Genomic DNA, 21,375 nt, shown 5'->3' with positions numbered 1-21,375 from the left:
TTTGCATAGAAAGGCGCAATTTTTGCACCAAATATATGCATATTACCTCATTTAAATACATGCAAATAACACCGGAGCACCGAGACGCAATCTGCTTGGCAGCGCAGTTAGTGGAGCATTTTACCCTCTGCGCGTGCTTTGTGAATTGGACAGTATCTGTTTGCTCCATTTTTACTGGTTTAGCGGCCGCAAAAGCCACGCAATCCTTTTGTGAATTCGGCCCTCAGTGTTTTAGAAATGAGGACATTAATTGCTGAACTTTTAAAAGTGAAATTCTTTCCCATTCTTGCCTGATATACAACTTCAGTTGTTCAACAATCTGGGGTCTCCATTGTCATATTGTATGCTTTATAATGATAAATGGACCTACATTTGTGTAGCGCCTTTCTAGTCATCCGACCACCTAAAGTGCTTTTTACACTACGAGCCCCATTCACACACTGGTGGCCGAGGCTACCATACAAGGTGCCACCTGCCACTCAGTTTATAACACTCACACACCGATGGAAGCATCATCGGGAGCAATTTGGGTTAGTATCATGCTCAAGGATACTTAGACATGCAGACTGGAGGAGCCGGGGATCAAACCGCTGATCTTCCGATTGGTGGATGACCTGCTCTACCTCTGAGCCACAGCTGCCCAGTGTGCCACACATGTTCAATGGGAGACAGGTCTAGACTGCAGGCAGGCCAATCTAGTACCTGCAGTCTTTACAAGAAGCCACACTGCACGTAATGCATAAGCCACGTAATGCATGCAGAATGTGTCTTGTTGGAATAAGCAGGAACGTCCCTGAAAAACACATCATCTGGATGGCAGCATATGTTGCTCTAACACCTGTATGTACCTTTCAGCATTCATGGTGCCTTCACATATGTGCAAGTTAGCCATGATGGCATGAGCACTAACACACCTTCAGTCCAGCACAGAAGCTGGTTTTGAACTTTGAGCTGGCAAAAAGTAAGAAAAAGACAAAATACATTTGTCAAGCTATATTTTCACTATGGAAAAACAGCAATGAGTTGGGGTGTTCGAACAAACCACCAACCAACTGTACACAGCCACTGCAATGGTGACACCTATTACATCCCCTTGTCATACACACACACACAAGCAAGCAAGCAAGCAAGCAAAACTTTATTTATATAGCACATTTCATTCCAGGTGGAAGCACAATGTGCTTCACAGAGCAAAAAACAATCAAATAGTTATGGCCATCAAGTAATCAGTAAAACTAGTTTAAAACAATATAAAATTATAAAAGATAAAACCTAAGAGTAAGAATAAAATAATAGTTGAGAGCAGAAATGGACTGCTAAAAGATAAAAAAAAGATAAAATCATTAAAATAATTAAAACCAATAAAACTAGTTGGCCAGACTACTGAAAGGCATAGCTAAAAAGGAAAATTTTGAGTTTAGTTTTAAAAGATGTTGGAGCAAACTTAACATGATTGGGTAGGCTGTTCCATGGGCTTGGAGTGCAAGACCTAAAAGCAGCCTCACCAATTTTCATGGAGACCCGGGGAATAGCCAGACGGCCGTTCCAGATGACCTGAGGGATCGACCTGGTTCATAGCTCACAAGCATGTCAGACACATATTGACGTGCTAGCCCAAGTAGGGCCTTAATAACCAGTATTAAAATTTTAAAATTAATTCTAAAATTTACTGGGAGCCAGTGTAATGACCTCAACACAGGTGTTATGTGGTCCTATTTTCTTTTTCTCGTTAAAACTCTAGCAGCTGTATTGTGGAGTAGCTGCAGTCAATCAAGATGCTTTTTAGGTATTCCAGTGAGCAGTGCATTAGAGTAGTCTAGCCGACTGGAGATAAAAGCATGGACGAGTCTTTCAGTGTCATCCAGGGATATAAAGCTCCTAATCTTATTAATATTTCTTAAATGATAAAAAACAGTTTTGAATATGCTGCTAATGTGGCTCTGGAAGGTGAGGTCAGAATCAATGATGATGTCAAGGTTTCTGACCTGTGTAACATTTTCCAGAGCCAATTCTGACAATTTAAAAGATATTTCCTGTCTGTGTGCTTTTGGCCCGATAACAATGATATACAATGATATACAATGATATATTTTATCATTGTTTAATTGTAGAAAATTACACGACATCCAGCTATTTATATCATTGATACAGTCTGCAAGCATGTCTATAGGGCTCAGGTTATCGGGGACAGGGAAATATACAGCTGTGTGTCATCAGCATTATTATGGTAGCAAACATTGTGTTTCGTGATAATCTGACCCAGGGGCAACATGTACAGATTAAAGAATAACGGGCCTAAAATTGACCCCTGGGAGACACCATATGAGATTAAAAAAATTTCGGAGCTAAAATTCCCAAGAGAAACACTAAAATCACGTCCTCTAAGGTAAGATAAAAACCAGTCCTGTGCTGACCCGGATAGGCCAACCCACCTCTCGAGCCTCTCCATTAAGATATCATGATCAATCATGTCAAATGTTGAGGTTAGATCCAATAAAACTAAAATGGAAGCTCTACCATTATCACTATATATTCTTAAATCATTAACTCTGACCAAGGCTGTTTCTGTGCTGTGGTTGGGGTGAAAACCAGATTGGTAGAGATCCTGAATTTTGTTGGCTGCAAGGTGGTCGCTCAACTGCTTGTGAACAACTTTTTTGATAATTTTGCTTAAAAACGGCAGGTATGAGATTGGTCTATAGTTATTAATAATGGTGGGATCTAAAGTGGGTTTCTTCAAAGTGGTTTAACTATTGATGACTTCAGTGACCTGGGGAAAGTACCAGATTGTAAGGAAGTGTTTACAATAGTTAAAATATTATTAGATAAACATTTAAAAACACTTTTAAAAAAGGAGGTGGGAATGGGATCGAGGGAAGAAGTGGAACAGTTAAGACTGTGAACCACTTTCCCAAGATCATCAGCACTGACTGATGTAAAAGTTGTTAAAATAGATTTGAAGTAAGAAGGAGGCTGGGTAAGAGGAGCAGAAGTAATTGTTGGAATTCTTGACCTAATAGTCATTATTATAACTCCTCATACTCATCTGTGGAGATAAAATCGCCTGGAATTGAAGTTCTGGAATTATTTAAAAGTTTATCTATAGTGGAAAAGAGAACCCTTGAGTTGTGTGTATTATTATCCATAATATTTAAAAAAATGTGCTTGCCTTGCTCTTTTAATTTCTGAATTATAATTAAATAATACATTTTTGTAAATGTTAAAATGCTCCGGAAGCTGGGTTTTATGCCATTTACGCTCTGCCCTTCTGTAGTCCCTTTTCTTCCTCCTTATCAGTTCATCTCCTAACCAGGGACTTTTACTTTCATCAGACAACACTTTGATTTTTACAGGAGCAATATTATCTAAAACCAGTTTAGTGCCTTGATTAAAAGCTACTACCATGTCGTCACAGGATGACATATCAGACTTTACAGCACTACAGAAATAGGTGGCAAAGATATCAGCTGAATTTGTCGGGAAGCACCGTTTCTGGACAGTCATAGCAGAGTGTACCTGAACAGGATTAAGATTAATTTAAAAAAAGATACAATAGTGGTCAGATAAAGCAACATCAAGTGCTGATACAGAAAAGACATTGACTCTTTTAGACATAATTAGATCTAAGGTATGGCCCCGGTTATGAGTGTGTCCATTTACATGCTGAGAGAGACCAAAAGCTTCCAGCAGGTTGTTAAGCTCTCTGGCATAGTAATCATCAGTGTTATCTATATGGATATTGAAATCACCAGAGATTAAAATAGAATCAAAATTTAAAGAAGTTTGAGATAACAAGTCATTAAATTCATCAATAAAAGTACTGGTTGTTTTTGGCGGTCGATATATTATAATTAATAAAACAGGAGCTGTGCATTTCAGTGTCAGTGCGAGATATTCAAAAGACATGTACTCTCCAAAAGTGAGCTGCCTGCATAAGAACAAATCAGAGAAAAGTGCTGCTACACCTCCACGTCTCCTATCAGACCTAAAAACATTTAAAAAGTTAAAATTAGGCAGTGAAGCTTCTGTTAGTGTAAAGCTACCGCTAGAATCCAGCCAAGTTTCAGTCAAAAGAAACATGTCTAGCTTATGATCTGTAATTAGGTCACTAACCAGTGCAGCCTTTTCTGTTAAAGAGCTCACATTTAATAAAGCCAGTTTTAACGTTGTGTCATTTAGCTCAGTAGCTGAAGTTGCAGACTGTGAGAGAGAAGTAATAATCTGAATCAAATTGTGATAGTTGGCAGACCTGTGTGTAGTTTTCCTAACATAAGATTGCCTACTTTCAATAAGTTGAATAGGCATGATGGGATGAGATAGGGTTTCAGTCCTTTGATCACTGCGGTGGGGGATATTACTGTCGCTACCTATCCTCCTGACACATCATAATGACTGCGAATGGAGGACAATGTTTTTTGGTGAGCAGTCTGGTGCCTTTGCAGTTAGGATGTACAGGTCCTTGCGGGTCCAGAAATAATCAAAATGGTTAATAAACCCAACTCCAGTGGCAATACAAAAGTTCAAAAGCCACTCGTGAGCACCAAAGAGACGGCTGAACTCCTCACAACTTCGGCTCAGAGAAGGAATTGGGCCTGAAAGAATACAGAGCTTTCCAAGGCTCTCAGTGGTATCAGCTAGTGTCTCATAATCATGTTGAAGCTTAATTGACTGCTTATGTTGAATATCATTATAGGTGACATGAGCAATAATAGTATGGGCTGTTGGGTGGATGTCAGTAAGAATGGGGATGAGCTTAACCACGTCGAGAATTTTGGCACCAGGCCAGCAATAGGTGACCCATTAGGAATTTCCACAAATCTGACGATGGAGTCCCTAACTACAAGAAACTCTGGTTCCCCAGTATCACAGACTTCACTGTAGACAGTGTAGACAATGTTGGGCGAAGCACCATCAAGGCTGGGGATAGTAATTGTGACGTCATTCCCAGTAGTGACCACAGGTGCATCCACTACAGGCATGGCAGTCTGCAAGCCACGGACCAGAGCAGTAGCAGTGCAGTTGGCATCAGGGGATGCTTCTGTGGCTTGACCAGAAAGGCGAGGGTGCTCACCAGCTGGGGATGGCGAGCGAGAACAGGTAGAGCTCGTAGCAGGTGCTGAGCGTTTCCTAGCCGATAGCAGTGTGGCTGTCCTCCGGTCAATCACGGTGGTAGCACGGCTGCCTGGAGCTGGGCTATCAGTGAGCTCTGCTAGTGGTGCAAAGAAGTTTGAGAGAGGGAGGTAATCCTTGTCAGTCCTTGGATCAAAGAGAGGGAGAGACATTCCTCTCTTACCCTTCACAATATCGGACCAGCGGTTGTTTGGAGATTCATCCAAGCGAGCAGGCTCCACAGAGCACGGTGCACTGTAACAAGGAAGCTCCAGAGCGGCTAGTCGGACATTAAGCTGCGTTTGCTGCTGGAGAAGCTCATTTATCAGTTCCTCAAAGGATTTATCCTTTGAGGAACAGCTTTTAAGCTGCGATTTAATGCTGGAGTTCTTGGCCGAAAATGCCATGGGTCAATGGTAGGCAGCACCAGCTGTATTCCTGTTCTTTTAACTGTATTTCTGTGGTCGAAGCTGTGGTGATGGCCACCGTTAGTTGGTGAGACACGCACACGGGGGCACGCGCACACACGCACACACACACACACACACACACACACGCTTGTGTGCGTTCTCTCCAGCACCAGGAACAGGAACAGGAAGCGGCAAATCACTTAGACAGTAAACATGACTGTCTCAGTTCTCTTGGACTGTGGAAAGGAGGATAAACTGATGGAGATGTTAAGCGAGCAAGCGTGCCTCTCTGAGGTGTCATTCTACAACAGAGTGGAGAAGGAATGACAGTGGACAGAAATTGAGTCCTTCAAAGAAAACTGTTAAGTTTGAGTCCCCAACATTTAAAGGTAAAAACAAGGCAATATAAAACAGTCAATATTGTTTTCAATGGCTGAAGACATGTATTCAAGTATCCATATTCGCACTACTCCATAAGTCATTATCCACCCTGTCACACCAATGTTTTTCCGCACCTAAGTACTGTACTGTTCCTTTAAGTAACATCACTGAGAGGAAAACATAATTTAAGAGTCTGATGAAGACAAATTCAGATGCTGGTTAGTTTCAATTTTTTAGTTTATTTTACTTTCAAACCCCTGTCAAGTATAACATGTTAACCCCATCATGCAAAAACCATGCACTGTAAATAATTTCACTGTAAAATAACAGTAGAGAGCTGCAGAACAGATGTCAGCAATATACAGTAATTTTACAGTATTTATACTGTTTAACATTCACAGTCTACTATGGTTAAAAATAAATGCAACATATTTCTGTGATTATTTGGATTTACAGTAACATTTTGTTTAGGGTCCTACTTTAAATCCGACAGTTGATAATAACTTTATTTAGCGGTTTAAAGATTATCTAAAATATCAGTCTTCAATGCAATTAACATTAGAATGTTATTATTCTGTGGGCTACAGACATCTGCTTAAAATATGCATTTCTAGCAATATTATGCATAATAAGCAATAAAAACTGAGAACAGATCGAAATTAAATACATTTATTTAAAGGGCAGTTTCAACATGAATACTACTGCTGCCCTGTTGGACGACCCAGAGGAATGAGCCTATGAGATTTTGAGAAGCAAACAAAAACAGCCTACCAGTTTCTGCTTTGAACTATGGCAGTAAAGTAAAATGATTAAATTCAGTTTGTCAGAGACTTCCCCGAAAGCTTACCAAACATCACAACACCTTGGATTAGAGCCTCATCAATACTCGATTGTTTGGGCCTATGTCAATATGAGGAAGTAAAAAATTCCAATGTCAATATATCGATCCAAAATGAATCGAAAAAAAAAAAACTGAGCTAACCTAGCTATTCAAATCCCCATCTCACTGATAAAGGAGTTATAAAAATCAGCTAGACAGCCTGTTTAGTATCGGCTTAATATCAAACATTCTTGGCAATATGAACAAGATTCTGGCAGAGAAAATAAAACTTATCATCTACTTTGTAGATGCAAGACCTGATCGATGTTGATGAAGCAGGACTTGCTGAGGTGTAGGACATGTCCTCTAAATTAAGTGTCAGCCTCTGGAAAAACTGCTTTCCAAATGATAGTGTCTGAGGTCCCTTCAGGAGTTGATGGCAAATTATTACCGTCTATTTTTCTAAAAGAAAACTGAATGTGAAACAAAAAGCACCAGCCTGATGTTAGAATTACAAGAGTAACGTTTGATCAAACTTCTGATTTCACTCCAAATTTCCCATGCGACACCCAGTTTACTGTAGTGTCCTGTCATCTAAAACAGCAGCATACTGTTTAGGGCCTCTGTCCTGTTGCTTCCAGTGGAGCAGCCCACAATGCACTGCCAACTACAGTACCAAACCATTTGAAACAATAACAGTATTTTAGTGTTGGAGATTGTCTGTCTGTAAATTAGCAATTGCTTACAGTGTGGAAAGACACATTTTTGATTAAATTTTCAAAATGTATCTTTATAAAACATGCTTTTTTAGCGGCATGCTAAGTGTGGTTTAGCTTTGACCACAGATAATTTCCATACTGCTTTGAATCTTTCCACCCTGTCAAATTCCACTCCTTTCACAAGTTGATATTTGGATATAATGGATAAAAAGTGCCCCGAGATTGTTTGTGTTACGTTCCACCTCTTTCAAATTTTCTTCCAATTCCGACTGTTTAGCCTCTTTCTTTCTTTTTCAAGCACATGTAAATGAGATAATGCACCCCCTAATGTATGCTTTAGCACATTCCCATAGTATTAGAGGTGATGTTTCGGCAAAGTTATCGGTATCTAGATATTTCTTAAGCTTTGCTGTAATGAACAAGGAAAATTCTTTATTGTTCAAGAGAGATGCATTAAGTCTCCATTGTTTATATCCCACTTAAGTGCAATGGGTGCATGGTCAGAAATAGTAATAGGCAGTATCTCAGTGTCCACTATTCTATGTAACTCCCTCAAGAGTGAAAAAATAATCAATCCTTGAGTAAGATTTGCATCTGCTTGAGATGCTTGATGCTTCTTGGAAACATACTCCTTCATGTATCCACAAGCCCTGATTCTGTGGATAAATATTTAAGCATTCTACTCATTTTTGATAAAGGGGCTTTAGAGGCAGGTTGGTGATCTGTTAGCTGTGACATTTCACAATTAATATCTCCTCCCATCATCAGCAGCCCAGTGCTAAACTGTAGTATTATATTAAACACTGTTTTGATGAAGCTAGGCTCATCTTCGTTAGGTGAATATACGTTTATTAGGGACATTTCTGTACCATCAATTAATCCATTCACTAAAATATATCTCCCCTCTTTATCTTTATATGTGGATGTTTGTGTGAAATTAACCTGTCTGTGTTTAAGTATGGCTACTCCCTTTTGCCTCCCTGATCGATGTGAAGAGTAATACACTTTATCTGCCCATGACTTCCTTAACTTTTCATGTTCTAGCTCAGGTAAATGGGTTTCCTGTAGAAATGCCATCTAACAGTTGGCCCGTTTCAGCTGGTATAGAATTTTCTTTCTCTTGACAGAACTATGAAGACCTTTAACATCAAAGCTTATGATTTTTAATGTTCCCGTTACTGTTTAAATGCAATATATGCTTTAATCCTCTGATATTAGAAGCCAGATGGGAGGGCTGGGAAGTAGAAATGAACAGAATAAGTAAATGTACTTTTACAGCTGTACCAGAATATTTCAGATTCAACATAAACAATAGGAGTCCAGATAAAACAAAAAACAGATAGCTTTGTTGTTCCTACATTTTTCACAGGATCCCCAGGGAACAGAGGGCTCAGAACTAAGAACACAAACCAGCTAGTAACACTACAACTAACCAACGTAGGTAAAGAAGAGAGTGGGACCTAATCCCTTGCCACTAAAAGCGAGAAGCAAAGTGCACAGTTTATGATAGAATTTGACTGTGCTTGGGGTAAGCCAAGGTGAAGAAGGAGAGAAAAAAAAGCACATACACAACAAAAAAGAGAGAGGATAAAAGCATTTAGGCTCCTGCAGGACCTAATCTAACACTGAATCAGATTCAGCACAAGCGTCATACATTAATTGGCAATTATAAGAATAAAGATAATACAAAATTCCAACATTGAGGTATTAAAAGTGGCATCGAAGGCATTTCAAATATATTCAAGTATGTATAAAGGAAAATATACCCTTTCACTTCTGTTTAAGGCAAGTGGTGGAAATGTGAACAGGTAAAGTCAACACCAGAATATTGAATAGCCTATTTATGCACGAGTAGAGTCTCTCACTATAATGTTCAGTTCTTACTGTTCTCATGGGTGAGGATACACTCAGTCTTCAGGCTCTGATGGGATGGGATGGGATGACTGTCTCTCGTATATACTTGATGGCTTTTTGGGGATCAAGTAATTCTTTATCTTCATCGTTAAATGAGATCCACAGCCTGGCCGGGAACAGCAGGCCTTACCAAACTCTTTTACGTCCCTGTAGTGCCTTCCGTGTGTCTGTAAAAGCAGCTCTAGCTTTGGCAAAACCGGGGCTGTAGTTGGGGAATATAGCGACCTACTCCCATTGCAGATCGGCAGGGCTCTATCCCTTGCTCTCTTCAGGATCTCTGCAGCATCTCCATCATAGTGTAACTTGATAGATAGATAGATAGATAGATAGATAGATAGATAGATACTTTATTGTCATTGTCATTTTCATAACAACGAAATTGAAAAGTGCATCCTCTGCAGTGTAAATGACAACAAAAAAGCTTTGCAATGATCACTCGCAGCTTGTCTTAAGGTTTTCTGGCAGTTAAGGTGCGGTCAGTCTTTATGTTGCGGTCCATCCGCAATACTTCTTATTGGAGCGTGTTGCGTCCAGCGAGAGGATGCTGGCACGTTTGGCTGCCGCTTCTCGCTCTGAACGCTCTAAGTTTTAAGTAGTTTGCTCTCTTTTGCTGCTGCTTTTGCTATTTTTCGCTAGCTACCACTCAATCTGCCTGTCAATCGGCTGACCATAACGGAATACGGACAACTTACCTAACGTTACCTACCGGATCTCTCAAACAAGCCTCCACGGTGGTGCTAGGCTACTGCCCCGTGCGGGTTGGTCTCTCCAGCTGCCACTGTGTTGATGATCCTGTTCCACCTTCTGCCTCTTCGCCTGTTGCAGCCACCGTCCACATCCAGCGGCGCTTGCTTCCTCGCGGCCTCGGCCATGGCGCTCCGCTACACATCCGTGCAGCTCCGCCAGCTAGCTCCCCAAATGCCTCCTTCCACTGAACTCATCACCACACTAAAAAATTCTCGACTTCTTCTCCGTCCCCGTTACATTCACCGAGGCTCCCGCCGCAAGTTCATATACAGTTCCACCGTTATAAACAGTGTCTCATCGCTGTGGTCGCACCGCAGTTCACACACCGGCTCCCTCACTTCCTCATCGTGTCATCACAACAACACACGTCATCAGAAGAACTCCAGCGTGAACACTTTCAACCTCCGCCCAATCCCTACTTCCGCCCCATCAACTTCAAACAAAAGTACCTTAAACTCGCCCTCTTCAAAACAAGATCCCTCAACAATAAAAGTCTTATTCTCAACGACTTTATCACTGACAAGCAACTTGACCTTCTCTGCCTTAATGAAACTTGTAACTGTAAAAATGCTCTGGACTTTCTGGACCTACTCAACTGCTTTAGCTTCACCCAACACATCAACTTTCCCACCCACAACCGTGGACACATCTTAGACCTGGTTTGCTCCACTGGCCTCCACATCCATAACATCTCCAGCACCGACCTCTCCATCGCCGACCACCTGGCTTCAAAAAACTCAAAACTCAAAAAACAACTATGACAACTAGAACGACTACGCAAGAAAACCGGTCTCACAGTACACGCCCTCGCGTACAAAGATCACATGCAACTCTACAAATTATCACTCAACGAAGCCCGCTCTGTCTACTACTCTGGCATCATTCATTCTGGATCCTCCAACCCACGCACTCTGTTTTCCACCATAAATAAACTCCTCAAACCCTAAGACAACATATCATCTTCATTCACCCCGGAGAAATGCAACAACTTCCTATCTTTTTTTCCACTCCAAGATAGAAAGCATCCACAACCAGCTTGCCACCTCCTCTGCCACCACCCCCGACCAGGAACCTCCACTTCCTTCATCCCCTAACCACTGGCTTTCCCTCTTCTCACCCATAGCCACAGCGGACATCTCCAAAATACTCTCCACCATGAAATCATCCACCTCCCCCCTGGACCCCATACCCTCTGACCTCGTCAAAGCCTGTTTCACCTCTCTTGCCCCACTTATCACGGACACCATCAACTCCTCCCTTACCTCTGGCATCATTCCCTTAAGAGGTTCTTAAGCTCGCTGCCATCACCCCCCTCCTTAAAAAACCTGGCCTTGACCCCGACGACCCCAACAACTTCAGACCCATTTCCAACCTCCCATTCCTCTCAAAACTACTGGAAAGAGCCGTCGCAACACAACTCGAGCAATACCTCCTCTCCAATAACCTGTATGAAACATTCCAATCCAGCTTCCGAACTCACCACAGCACTGAAACAGCACTACTCAAAGTTACAAACAACATTTTACTCTCCTCTGACTCTGGCTCCCTCACCATTCTCCTCCTTCTCGACCTCAGTGCTGCCTTCTACACCGTCAATCACTCCATCCTCCTCAGCCGTCTGAAATCCATTGGCATCATTGACTCCACCCTCTCCTGGTTCACCTCCTACCTGTCCGAAAGATTCCACTACATCTCCATCAACAACCACAAATCCCACACCACCCCTGTCTCACATGGAGTCCCTCAAGGCTCAGTGCTTGGCCCGATCCTCTTCATTCTCTACATGCTCCCACTAGGTCACATCATCCGCCGCCATGGTCTTCACTTTCACTGTTATGCCGATGATACCCAGCTTTACATCACCCCTCCCCCTCCCCCTCCAGAGAACACATCACTCCCATCCTCCATCAGCTTCCCATAAAACAACGCATCAACCTCAAGATCCTCCTCACCACCTACAAAGCCCTAAACAACCTTGCACCCTCATACCTCACCAATCTCCTCCATCGCCATGGCCTCAGGTGAGCTGGAGCCTTATCAATGCCAACTATCCGAATGTTGCCTTGTCTCATTCTGCTCTCCATGTCTTCACAGTGGTCTTTAAAAGTTCCCACCCGTCACTCTATAGATTGGTTATGGTGGCTTGTAATGAAGCAACCTCATCTGACTGTGTTGATAGGCTATCCTTCGTATCTTGTATGTCCGCATTCATGTGATCAATATCTGATCGGGTTGCAGTCAGGTTATTTGCAATTTTGCACTGCACTTCTTGTAGCTTTTGGGTTGCTTAAGTCCTCCGCCAGTGCCCTTTTAATTTCTTCCCTTATAATCTTGAAAATATCTCCCCTTAAGGATGATAAAAGGTCTGTCTTAATTTCTTCGGTAGACATGCTTTCAATATCCGCACGTGTCAGCAAGGGCTTGTCCAAGTTACCTGTAGTTTGTGTTATTACCCGTGTAGCTCTTGCAGGCTTCAGGGCGTTACCTCCGTACTTGTATAGTTATAGCTTTTCCACCATTCAGATCGGCTTTCTTCACATTATCTAACTTGTAATGTCTTCATGGAGGTCTAAATTAAGTTTCAAGTAGGTCTTCCTGTAGAAATGGCTGTTTTATTTTGAAAATATTGCTGATCCTGCAAGAGCTCTAAAAAAGACACCTTACTACCCTGCTCACTAGTGTCCCCCTATTGCACGTCTAACATATAATTCATGCTATGAAATACAAATTGAAATACAATGCATTTACATTTGTTTAGGATCAAAAGCCTTAAAATTCCAAGGTCCAATCTGAACAGTTTCCATGAAATGATCCAACTGCTGCAGCCCTTCGGGAATGAGTCCTAAAACCCAAAAATGGGTTACCATTTTATCATCCCTGGTTCCCTGGTCTTGAAGTGAGTTAGTTTTTGCTTCAATATCAGTAATAAGGTCTGTGGTTAATACAAGCTTAAGAGCTTTTTTCTTTCCTCTAGTTTCGACTTGAACAGTCAATGTGCAGTGTTTAACAACATGGGTCTTCTTTACATAGTTTTGGTCATCAACCCAATACAATGTAGGTCCAGCAGGTAAAGAAACATTAGCAATCCTCCAATTCAACCAAACTTATTTGAAAGAGAAAATGCAGGTGATACTCACCGATTCTGCTGTGACCAACTGTACTTACCACAGTTGTGTGCACACAATTTCATGTATAATCAGGGATAATTACTGACATTTCAGTTTAACGTCCAAATAAAGGGGTTTGGATAATCTGGATAAACTGTTACTTTGTTTATAACCTGTCATCACTTGACAGCACGGACATCTTGATTTACTGACTATGTAAAAATATTGCTTAGCTCTCAGATCTCGGCAGTGACTTTGATGAGCACAGTGTTATCATAAGTGACACACATGATGGACCATGACAGTAGCAAAAGTTTTAATTTTCCCATTAAATATAACATACATTAGTCATTTTTCTTTGTTCATAAAGCATTTTTATTTATGTTTTTTTGTTTGTTTGTTTTTGTTTTTTGTTGGTATTTCAGGTCCTGACTACATACGGCAGAAGTATACTGAGCCAGTAGATGTGAAGGAGGGTGCTGAGGAGGAGAAACAGGAGAAATCACCATCAGGGAGTCCTCATTTTTACCGGAAAGGCACAACACCCAACCAGTCTCCATCTCAGAGCCCAGGTCCCAGCCCCAGTCCTTCACCCACTGTTATTAAAAAGTCATTTTTCAGCAGTAAAACTTCTGCCAGCATTGCTCCAGCAAAGCCTACTGGGACAGAGAACAAAACCCAAACAGCTGATTCTTTGACAGCAGGTAAATGACTGGAATGATTTTTAATTTAACTAGCATGTCCCATGAAATGTCCTTCGTCAGCAGTTGTTACTTACTGTTACTTAACTGTTGTTAAGGTGGTATTATAATTAATAATATCAACAGACAATTGATGTGAAAAAGATTTATCTATCTATCTATCTGTCTATCTATCTATCTATCTATCTATATATACAGTACAGGCCAAAAGTTTGGACACACCTTCTCATTCAATGCGTTTTCTTTATTTTCATGACTATTTACATTGTAGATTCTCACTGAAGGCATCAAAACTATGAATGAACACATGTGGAGTTATGTACTTAACAAAAAAAGGTGAAATAACTGAAAACATGTTTTATATTCTAGTTTCTTCAAAATAGCCACCCTTTGCTCTGATTACTGCTTTGCACACTCTTGGCATTCTCTCCATGAGCTTCAAGAGGTAGTCACCTGAAATGGTTTCCACTTCACAAGTGTGCCTTATCAGGGTTAATTAGTGGAATTTCTTGCTTTATCAATGGGGTTGGGACCATCAGTTGTGTTGTGCAGAAGTCAGGTTAATACACAGCCGACAGCCCTATTGGACAACTGTTAAAATTCATATTATGGCAAGAACCAATCAGCTAACTAAAGAAAAACCAGTGGCCATCATTACTTTAAGAAATGAAGGTCAGTCAGTCCGGAAAATTGCAAAAACTTTAAATGTGTCCCCAAGTGGAGTCGCAAAAACCATCAAGCGCTACAACGAAACTGGCACACATGAGGACCGACCCAGGAAAGGAAGACCAAGAGTCACCTCTGCTTCTGAGGATAAGTTCATCCGAGTCACCAGCCTCAGAAATCGCAAGTTAACAGCAGCTCAGATCAGAGACCAGATGAATGCCACACAGAGTTCTAGCAGCAGACCCATCTCTAGAACAACTGTTAAGAGGAGACTGCGCCAATCAGGCCTTCATGGTCAAATAGCTGCTAGGAAAACACTGCTAAGGAGAGGCAACAAGCAGAAGAGATTTGTTTGGACCAAAAAACACAAGGAATGGACATTAGACCAGTGGAAATCTGTGCTTTGGTCTGATGAGTCCAAATTTGAGATCTTTGGTTCCAACCGCCGTGTCTTTGTGAGACACAGAAAAGGTGAACGGATGGATTCCACATGCCTGGTTCCCACTGTGAAGCATGGAGGAGGAGGTGTGATGGTGTGGGGGTGTTTTGCTGGTGACACTGTTGGGGATTTATTCAAAATTGAAGGCACACTGAACCAGCATGGCTACCACAGCATCCTGCAGCGACATGCCATCCCATCCGGTTTGCCTTTAGTTGGACGATCATTTATTTTTCAACAGGACAATGACCCCAAACACACCTCCAGGCTGTGTAAGGGCTATTTGACCAAGAAGGAGAGTGATGGAGTGCTGCGGCAGATGACCTGGCCTCCACAGTCACCGGACCTGAACCCAATCGAGATGGTTTGGGGTGAGCTGGACCGCAGAGTGAAGGCAAAGGGGCCAACAAGTGCTAAACACCTCTGGGAACTCCTTCAAGACTGTTGGAAAACCATTTCAGGTGACTACCTCTTGAAGCTCATGGAGAGAATGCCAAGAGTGTGCAAAGCAGTAATCAGAGCAAAGGGTGGCTATTTTGAAGAAACTAGAATATAAAACATGTTTTCAGTTATTTCACCTTTTTTTGTTAAGTACATAACTCCACATGTGTTCATTCATAGTTTTGATGCCTTCAGTGAGAATCTACAATGTAAATAGTCATGAAAATAAAGAAAACGCATTGAATGAGAAGGTGTGTCCAAACTTTTGGCCTGTACTGTATACATATATATATATATATATATATATATATATATATATATATATGTGTGTATATATATATATATATATATATATATATATATATATATATATGTATACTGTATATGTATACTGTATATTAGTGTTGTCACGATACCAAAATCTTTGTTTCGGTACCGATACCAATATAAGTTTCGATACTTTTTGGTACGTTTTCCTAAGGAAAAGTCCTTTTGGATACAAACCTTTAGAACAATGAATAGTAAGGGTGTAACGGTACCAAAAAAAATCATGGTTCGGTAAGTACCTCGGTACGGACGTCACGGTTTGGTAACTCAAATGTTTCACCAAGTTGGTGTTGTCTCATGATGTCTCCCTTTGCGAGGCAGACTTTCTCTTGCCTTTTTTCACGTGTGCCAGCTGCGAATGTTGATACAGGTGTTGTCATACACACCACTTGCGCAATCTGTGCTCCAGTAGGAACAAGGAAGGCGTTTGTGTGCATAAATGAATTAAATAAATTAATGAACTGAATCAATTTAAAAAGTACCGGTATTTTCCATATGCAGTATAGTACCGTTTGGAATACTGTAGTACCGCGGTACTATTTTAGTACCGGTATACCGTGCAACACTACTGTATATATACATATACACACATATGTATACTGTGTATATATATATATACATATATATATATATATATATCCCCCAATCCCCAAAAACCATTTTCTGGTAAATTTACAACTTTATTCTCACAATATTATGATGTTGTTCTCAAAATCTAAGGTGTGTCTTTGTTTGTTTTTTGTTCTGTTCTGTTCTGCTCCGCTCTGCTCTGCTCTGCACTGCTCTGCACTGCTCTGCTCTGCTCTGCTCTGTTCTGTTCTGTTCTGTTCTGTTTTGTTTTGAATATGCCCCCATAATCCTCCATTCTGGTATTGGGCACTGAGTGCTGCCAAAAATGCAACTGACCACACAGCAGTACTGTGGCTGAAGGAATACTGTGTTGACACTTATGGAGAACAAAAGCAGCGTCTGTGCTGCTGATGTGCTGCTTTCACCGCACAGAATGTGTAGACACAAGGTAACAGCAACAAGTCCACAACTGCAGTGAATAGCAACAATTTTAGTTGCAACCTGGTGAGCAGCAGATATAGTCAACTGTCATTACTGCAGCAACAAAGCACCCAACAGTGTTAAGTAACAGACTCAGAAACCAGGCATCTTGAGTACAAAAGTGCAGAAGAGTCACCAATGGTCATCAGTATCAGTTAAGTAAGTTTACTCACTGTCACTCTGTTAGTGTGGACATTATTAAGAAAGATATGGCTGCTGCTTTTTTTCCCCTGTTGCTCTAGTTTGCATTAGAAATTGAAACACATACATATTATAAGCTTGTGTTCCTTAGTTGCAGTTGGTCACAATTACCTGAGGATCAGCAATAACAGGGCACAAAGGTACCAGCGACCTTTGGCTTGCAATTGTGCAAAGACTGTAAATTTAATGTCTTAGTGTGTCAAATGTATGTTTCTTGTCCACAACATTTAGAACCTGGTGCCCCTTTTAATTTGGCTTTTGTTGTGTATTGTGTTTTTATCTAAGTGTCCTTTATGGATGTGATATGTGTTTAAATGTAGGCCTACCCCCCTTTTAATAGTTGATTTAGCATAAACCAAGGACAAACTTCTGCTTTTGCCTGCAAAAATTAAGTAAAAGGTTTTTTCTATTCTCTTCTATGGACTTTAATCCAAAGTGCTTACATTTTTTGCCTCTTATTTATCCCTCTTGGGTCACATGGTTGAGGAAAAAAACTTGTGGGAATGGTTTTGTTATATGTTCCCTCGGATTCACAATCCATGTCTCAGATTTTGTTTTCTTTACATAGCAGTGAACTGGTACTGTAGATGAGCGCAAACTGCTATCATTTAGCATCATACTGATGTAGCTCTCTAGGGATTTAAGCTTTTATTTATCTTATTTTGACAGTATAACTTGTGAAAACACATTCAATTCAATTCAATTCAATTTTATTTATAAAGCCCAATATCACAAATCACAGTTTGCGTCAGAGGTTTTTACAGCATACGACATCCCTCTGTCCTTTGGACCCTCACAGCAGATAAGGAAAAACTCCCCCCAAAAAAAACTTTAATGGGGAAAAAAAATGTAGAAACCTCAGGAAGAGCAACTGAGGAGGGATCCCTCTTCCAGGACGGACAGACGTACAATAGATGTCGTAAAGAACAGATCAACATTATAAATTAACAGTAATCCGTATGACAAAATGATACAGAAAGAGAGACAGAGACAGAGAGAGACCGAGAGAGATGCAGGACAGACGGTAATGACAGCTTACAACATTAATTTAAGTAATGATATTATAATAATAATTACGGCTAATGTGGTACAATATGTCAGAGGTATGACTAATGATAACAGCAGCAGTAGGAGGCATTAGGCAGGACCACAGCAGCAGCACAACCAAGTCACACAATCCAGACACAGCTGCGATACGAGGTAACCTGCCAGACAAAGGCTCCGGAGAAGAAGTCAAGTTAGTGACATGAAGTAATAGGCCGTGAATGTTAGTAAAGAGGTCCTCATGGGTATGACTATTGGAAGTTGATGTGATATTAGTAATATTAGCCTTTATAAACAAAATTGAATTGAATAGAACCTGAAGGGGCAAATTACAAGACTGTTCGCATGTGATATGATAATCCAACGGAATCAAATTATGAATCCAAACGGGCAAATTACAAAGCCAGTGGCACAGATCATGGATCTGGGAAAACAAATTACAAAACATTGGCTTGGATTTACACATCAAGTGTTTTTTTTTCTACCATGTGACCCCAGAGGGGCTCTGTATTTTACACATGCACACTCACCGATGCAGCACTGACGTACTGGGCAGACTATCGGGAGTAATTTGGGGCTCACTGTCTTGCCTAAGGGTGCTTCAAAATGCAGACAAGATAGGGAAGATCAAACGGCAAACTAGTAAACAGTTCACCCTGCCTCCTGAGTCACAGCTGCCCACAACCACCATATGTGTCTGTCCTTTGTTTAATTATTTCTCTTTTTTCCTTTCTTTCACTTGGCAGGCATAACAAAGGCAGCATCAAAACTTTCTCTCAGACAGGAAGTGAGGCAACAGGAGGCTCTTCCAGCTGTCAAACCAGCTGTTACCACAACACTCAGCAGTTACCCCAGCAATGGGCAGATTCACTCCCAGTACCACGGTTACTATGTCAAGGCAGATGTCAAGATTCCGCCTCCAGAGGAACCAAGTAGTGTGGAGGATGACCTTCACCCATCAAGCCTTGCACGCTTGCCACCACCTGCCAAACAGATTTGGGCGCCAGCTCTAAAATCCCTGCCAGCCCCCAACTCTTCACCAGAGAGCACCAAACCACCAGAACCTCTCAAGCCAAAAAAACAGGAATCAACCAAACCAAAGAGCCTCGCAGAAACCAAGAAAGCTAGTGTGGAAATACCCCCAGAAATTGTAGAAGAGGAATCAGTGAGTTAGATTAAATTACCATTCATGTTTGATTTGGATTCTTGCAGTTTTGAGTTTTTGTGCGGTTTGCTAGGCCCCAGTGTGAATCAAACAATGCCACAATCCTGGTCATATTAAAGCCAGCAGTCTCCAGCTTGTTCCTTTGAAGGAAGAGAGGGCTGTGACTTCACTTTTCTTTGCCTGAATGTGCAATACTTACTAGGGGTCTTATTTGTAAACATTGCATATGCACAAAACAATGCCACATCCCACGCAAAAGTTGTGATCTACAAAAATGGACTTGATGGGAGAAACTTTGATTTATGCTTAGTATTCTGTCCTCTGTGTGTATCTGTACACAAATTGACAGATAGCTAACAGGCTTCAAGAGAAAGTCAGAAGCTGGAGTAAAGTTGAATATTCTTTACTGTTGTCTTCATTCTCATGACAATTTTGTAAAACTGAAACAGTACAGAAAGATAACACCAATTACTGAAAGCTATTCAAATAACATTATACAGCCACAGACATAATAATGACAGCTACAAAATTATAACATAAAAATACCGCCTTCAGATATGTAAATAGCTGTACATAACTTGTAAATAATGTAAATAACATTTGCCAACTTAAGGTGTAAATAAAAACAGTACTAGCATACTTGCAGCAGGAAACCAAATATCCATCATTCACAGCCACAGTGGTTAGCATTGACAATATTCACATGTAAATTACTAAATATTTAAATGAAACATATCATACTGCATTTATACTCAACTATAAACATCAATTCAACTCACAAGCGATCCCTTTCCAAGGCACAACAGAGGGAGGAAACTATCTGGTAGCTGGAGCTGCAAGCTGACCGCATGGCATGAACAACTACTGCACTTCCCGACTATCAATAAAGTTATATACCACAAACTGCCACAAGGTGGTGCTAAAAACAAATGAAATTGAGGCCACAGAATGTGTGCCATGACACTTACGGACATTTTGGAAATGGGAAATTGGCAATGAAGATGATGAGGTGGAAGTATAGTGGAAATATTTTTGGTGCACACCATTTTTGGCATTTGTCCATACATACATACATTTTTAGTATGGATTTTTATAAATGAGATCCCTGGTGTCATTTCCGATTAACATTAGAGCATCGATACTCTGGGCTCCCCAGGGCATGTGATTGCCAAGCTCTCCCAGTTGAATCACACTGAAAGTAGATTTCCTAACCTTAGCAGAAGTGCCTTGTACAGTATATGTGTGATTGTATATGGACACAAATTTGGCAGCACTCTCATGGTTTTGTGGGATTTGGATGAGGTACAGAAAAGAGAGCTCTCTCGTGAGTAGGGCTGATTTGGGAAAATAATTTTGATTTAAACCATTCTCTGTAAATTGAAATGCAGGCCTTTATTGGTCTTCTTCAGAGTATGGTTATACCAAGAAAAAACACAAACATGTATTGTTTCTATATAGAAATAAGCAGATATATTGATGCTTCTTGTCCCTAAGCATTCTTTTGTAAGAAAAAAAAAAATAGCATAGCATTTAGGAAGATACACCATTAGTGCTATACTGACATTTCTTTTTTTTTTTTTTTTTAATTGTGCAATACAGTGACATGGACAGACAGACAAAGTGAGAACAACAAACAACGATATTTGTGGTTTTATGTGCGTGTGTGTGTACGTGTGTGTATGTGTGTATGTGCATGTATGTATCACTTGAGAGTACAACTAACATAACAGTTGCATTGTTATAAAGATAATTATGATAGTTATGACAATAATGATAGTTATAAAGCTTGATAATAATAACAGTGATAATAATAATAATAATAGTAACAATAATATAATAAACACTAGAGTTAACAGACAGGCAAAAGGAAAAAACAATGACAAGAATAGAAATGAATAAACAAACAATCAAACAAATAATAATAATAATAATAAAATAAATAGAAATGCCAACTTACAGTTTTTGCGATAATAATAATAATAATAATAATAATAACAATAATGACAACAGTAATAGTAATGAATAACAATAATAACAATATGGAGGGCGGATGGAGGTGGAGGGGGTCAGAGGTGCAAATCTCATATGAAATTGAGATTTTTTTTTTTAATTATTATTATTATTAACATTTTTT

The 21,375-nt window shown here is 40.4% G+C and overlaps 1 protein-coding gene across 7 annotated transcripts in view; it reads left to right on the top strand.

Annotated features, from left to right (window-relative positions):
- Positions 1 to 21,375, top strand: part of LOC117271535 (junctophilin-1-like) — a 258,838-nt gene that overhangs the window by 96,732 nt on the left and 140,731 nt on the right. For 6 of the 7 annotated variants that reach the window (XM_033649756.2, XM_033649755.2, XM_033649759.2 and 3 more), the window contains exons 4-5: positions 13,633 to 13,911; positions 18,823 to 19,241. In XM_033649756.2, coding sequence (XP_033505647.1) covers positions 13,633 to 13,911; positions 18,823 to 19,241 — 698 coding nt within the window. Of the gene's footprint in view, positions 1 to 13,632; positions 13,912 to 18,822; positions 19,242 to 20,840; positions 20,862 to 21,375 lie in introns of all 7 variants that reach the window. The other variant, XR_004502892.2, reaches the window with a different exon arrangement.

This window comes from Epinephelus lanceolatus, chromosome 12, assembly GCF_041903045.1.
Source record: "Epinephelus lanceolatus isolate andai-2023 chromosome 12, ASM4190304v1, whole genome shotgun sequence".
Taxonomy (NCBI): Eukaryota; Metazoa; Chordata; class Actinopteri; order Perciformes; family Serranidae; genus Epinephelus; species Epinephelus lanceolatus.
This window is presented reverse-complemented; position numbering and strand designations above follow the sequence as displayed.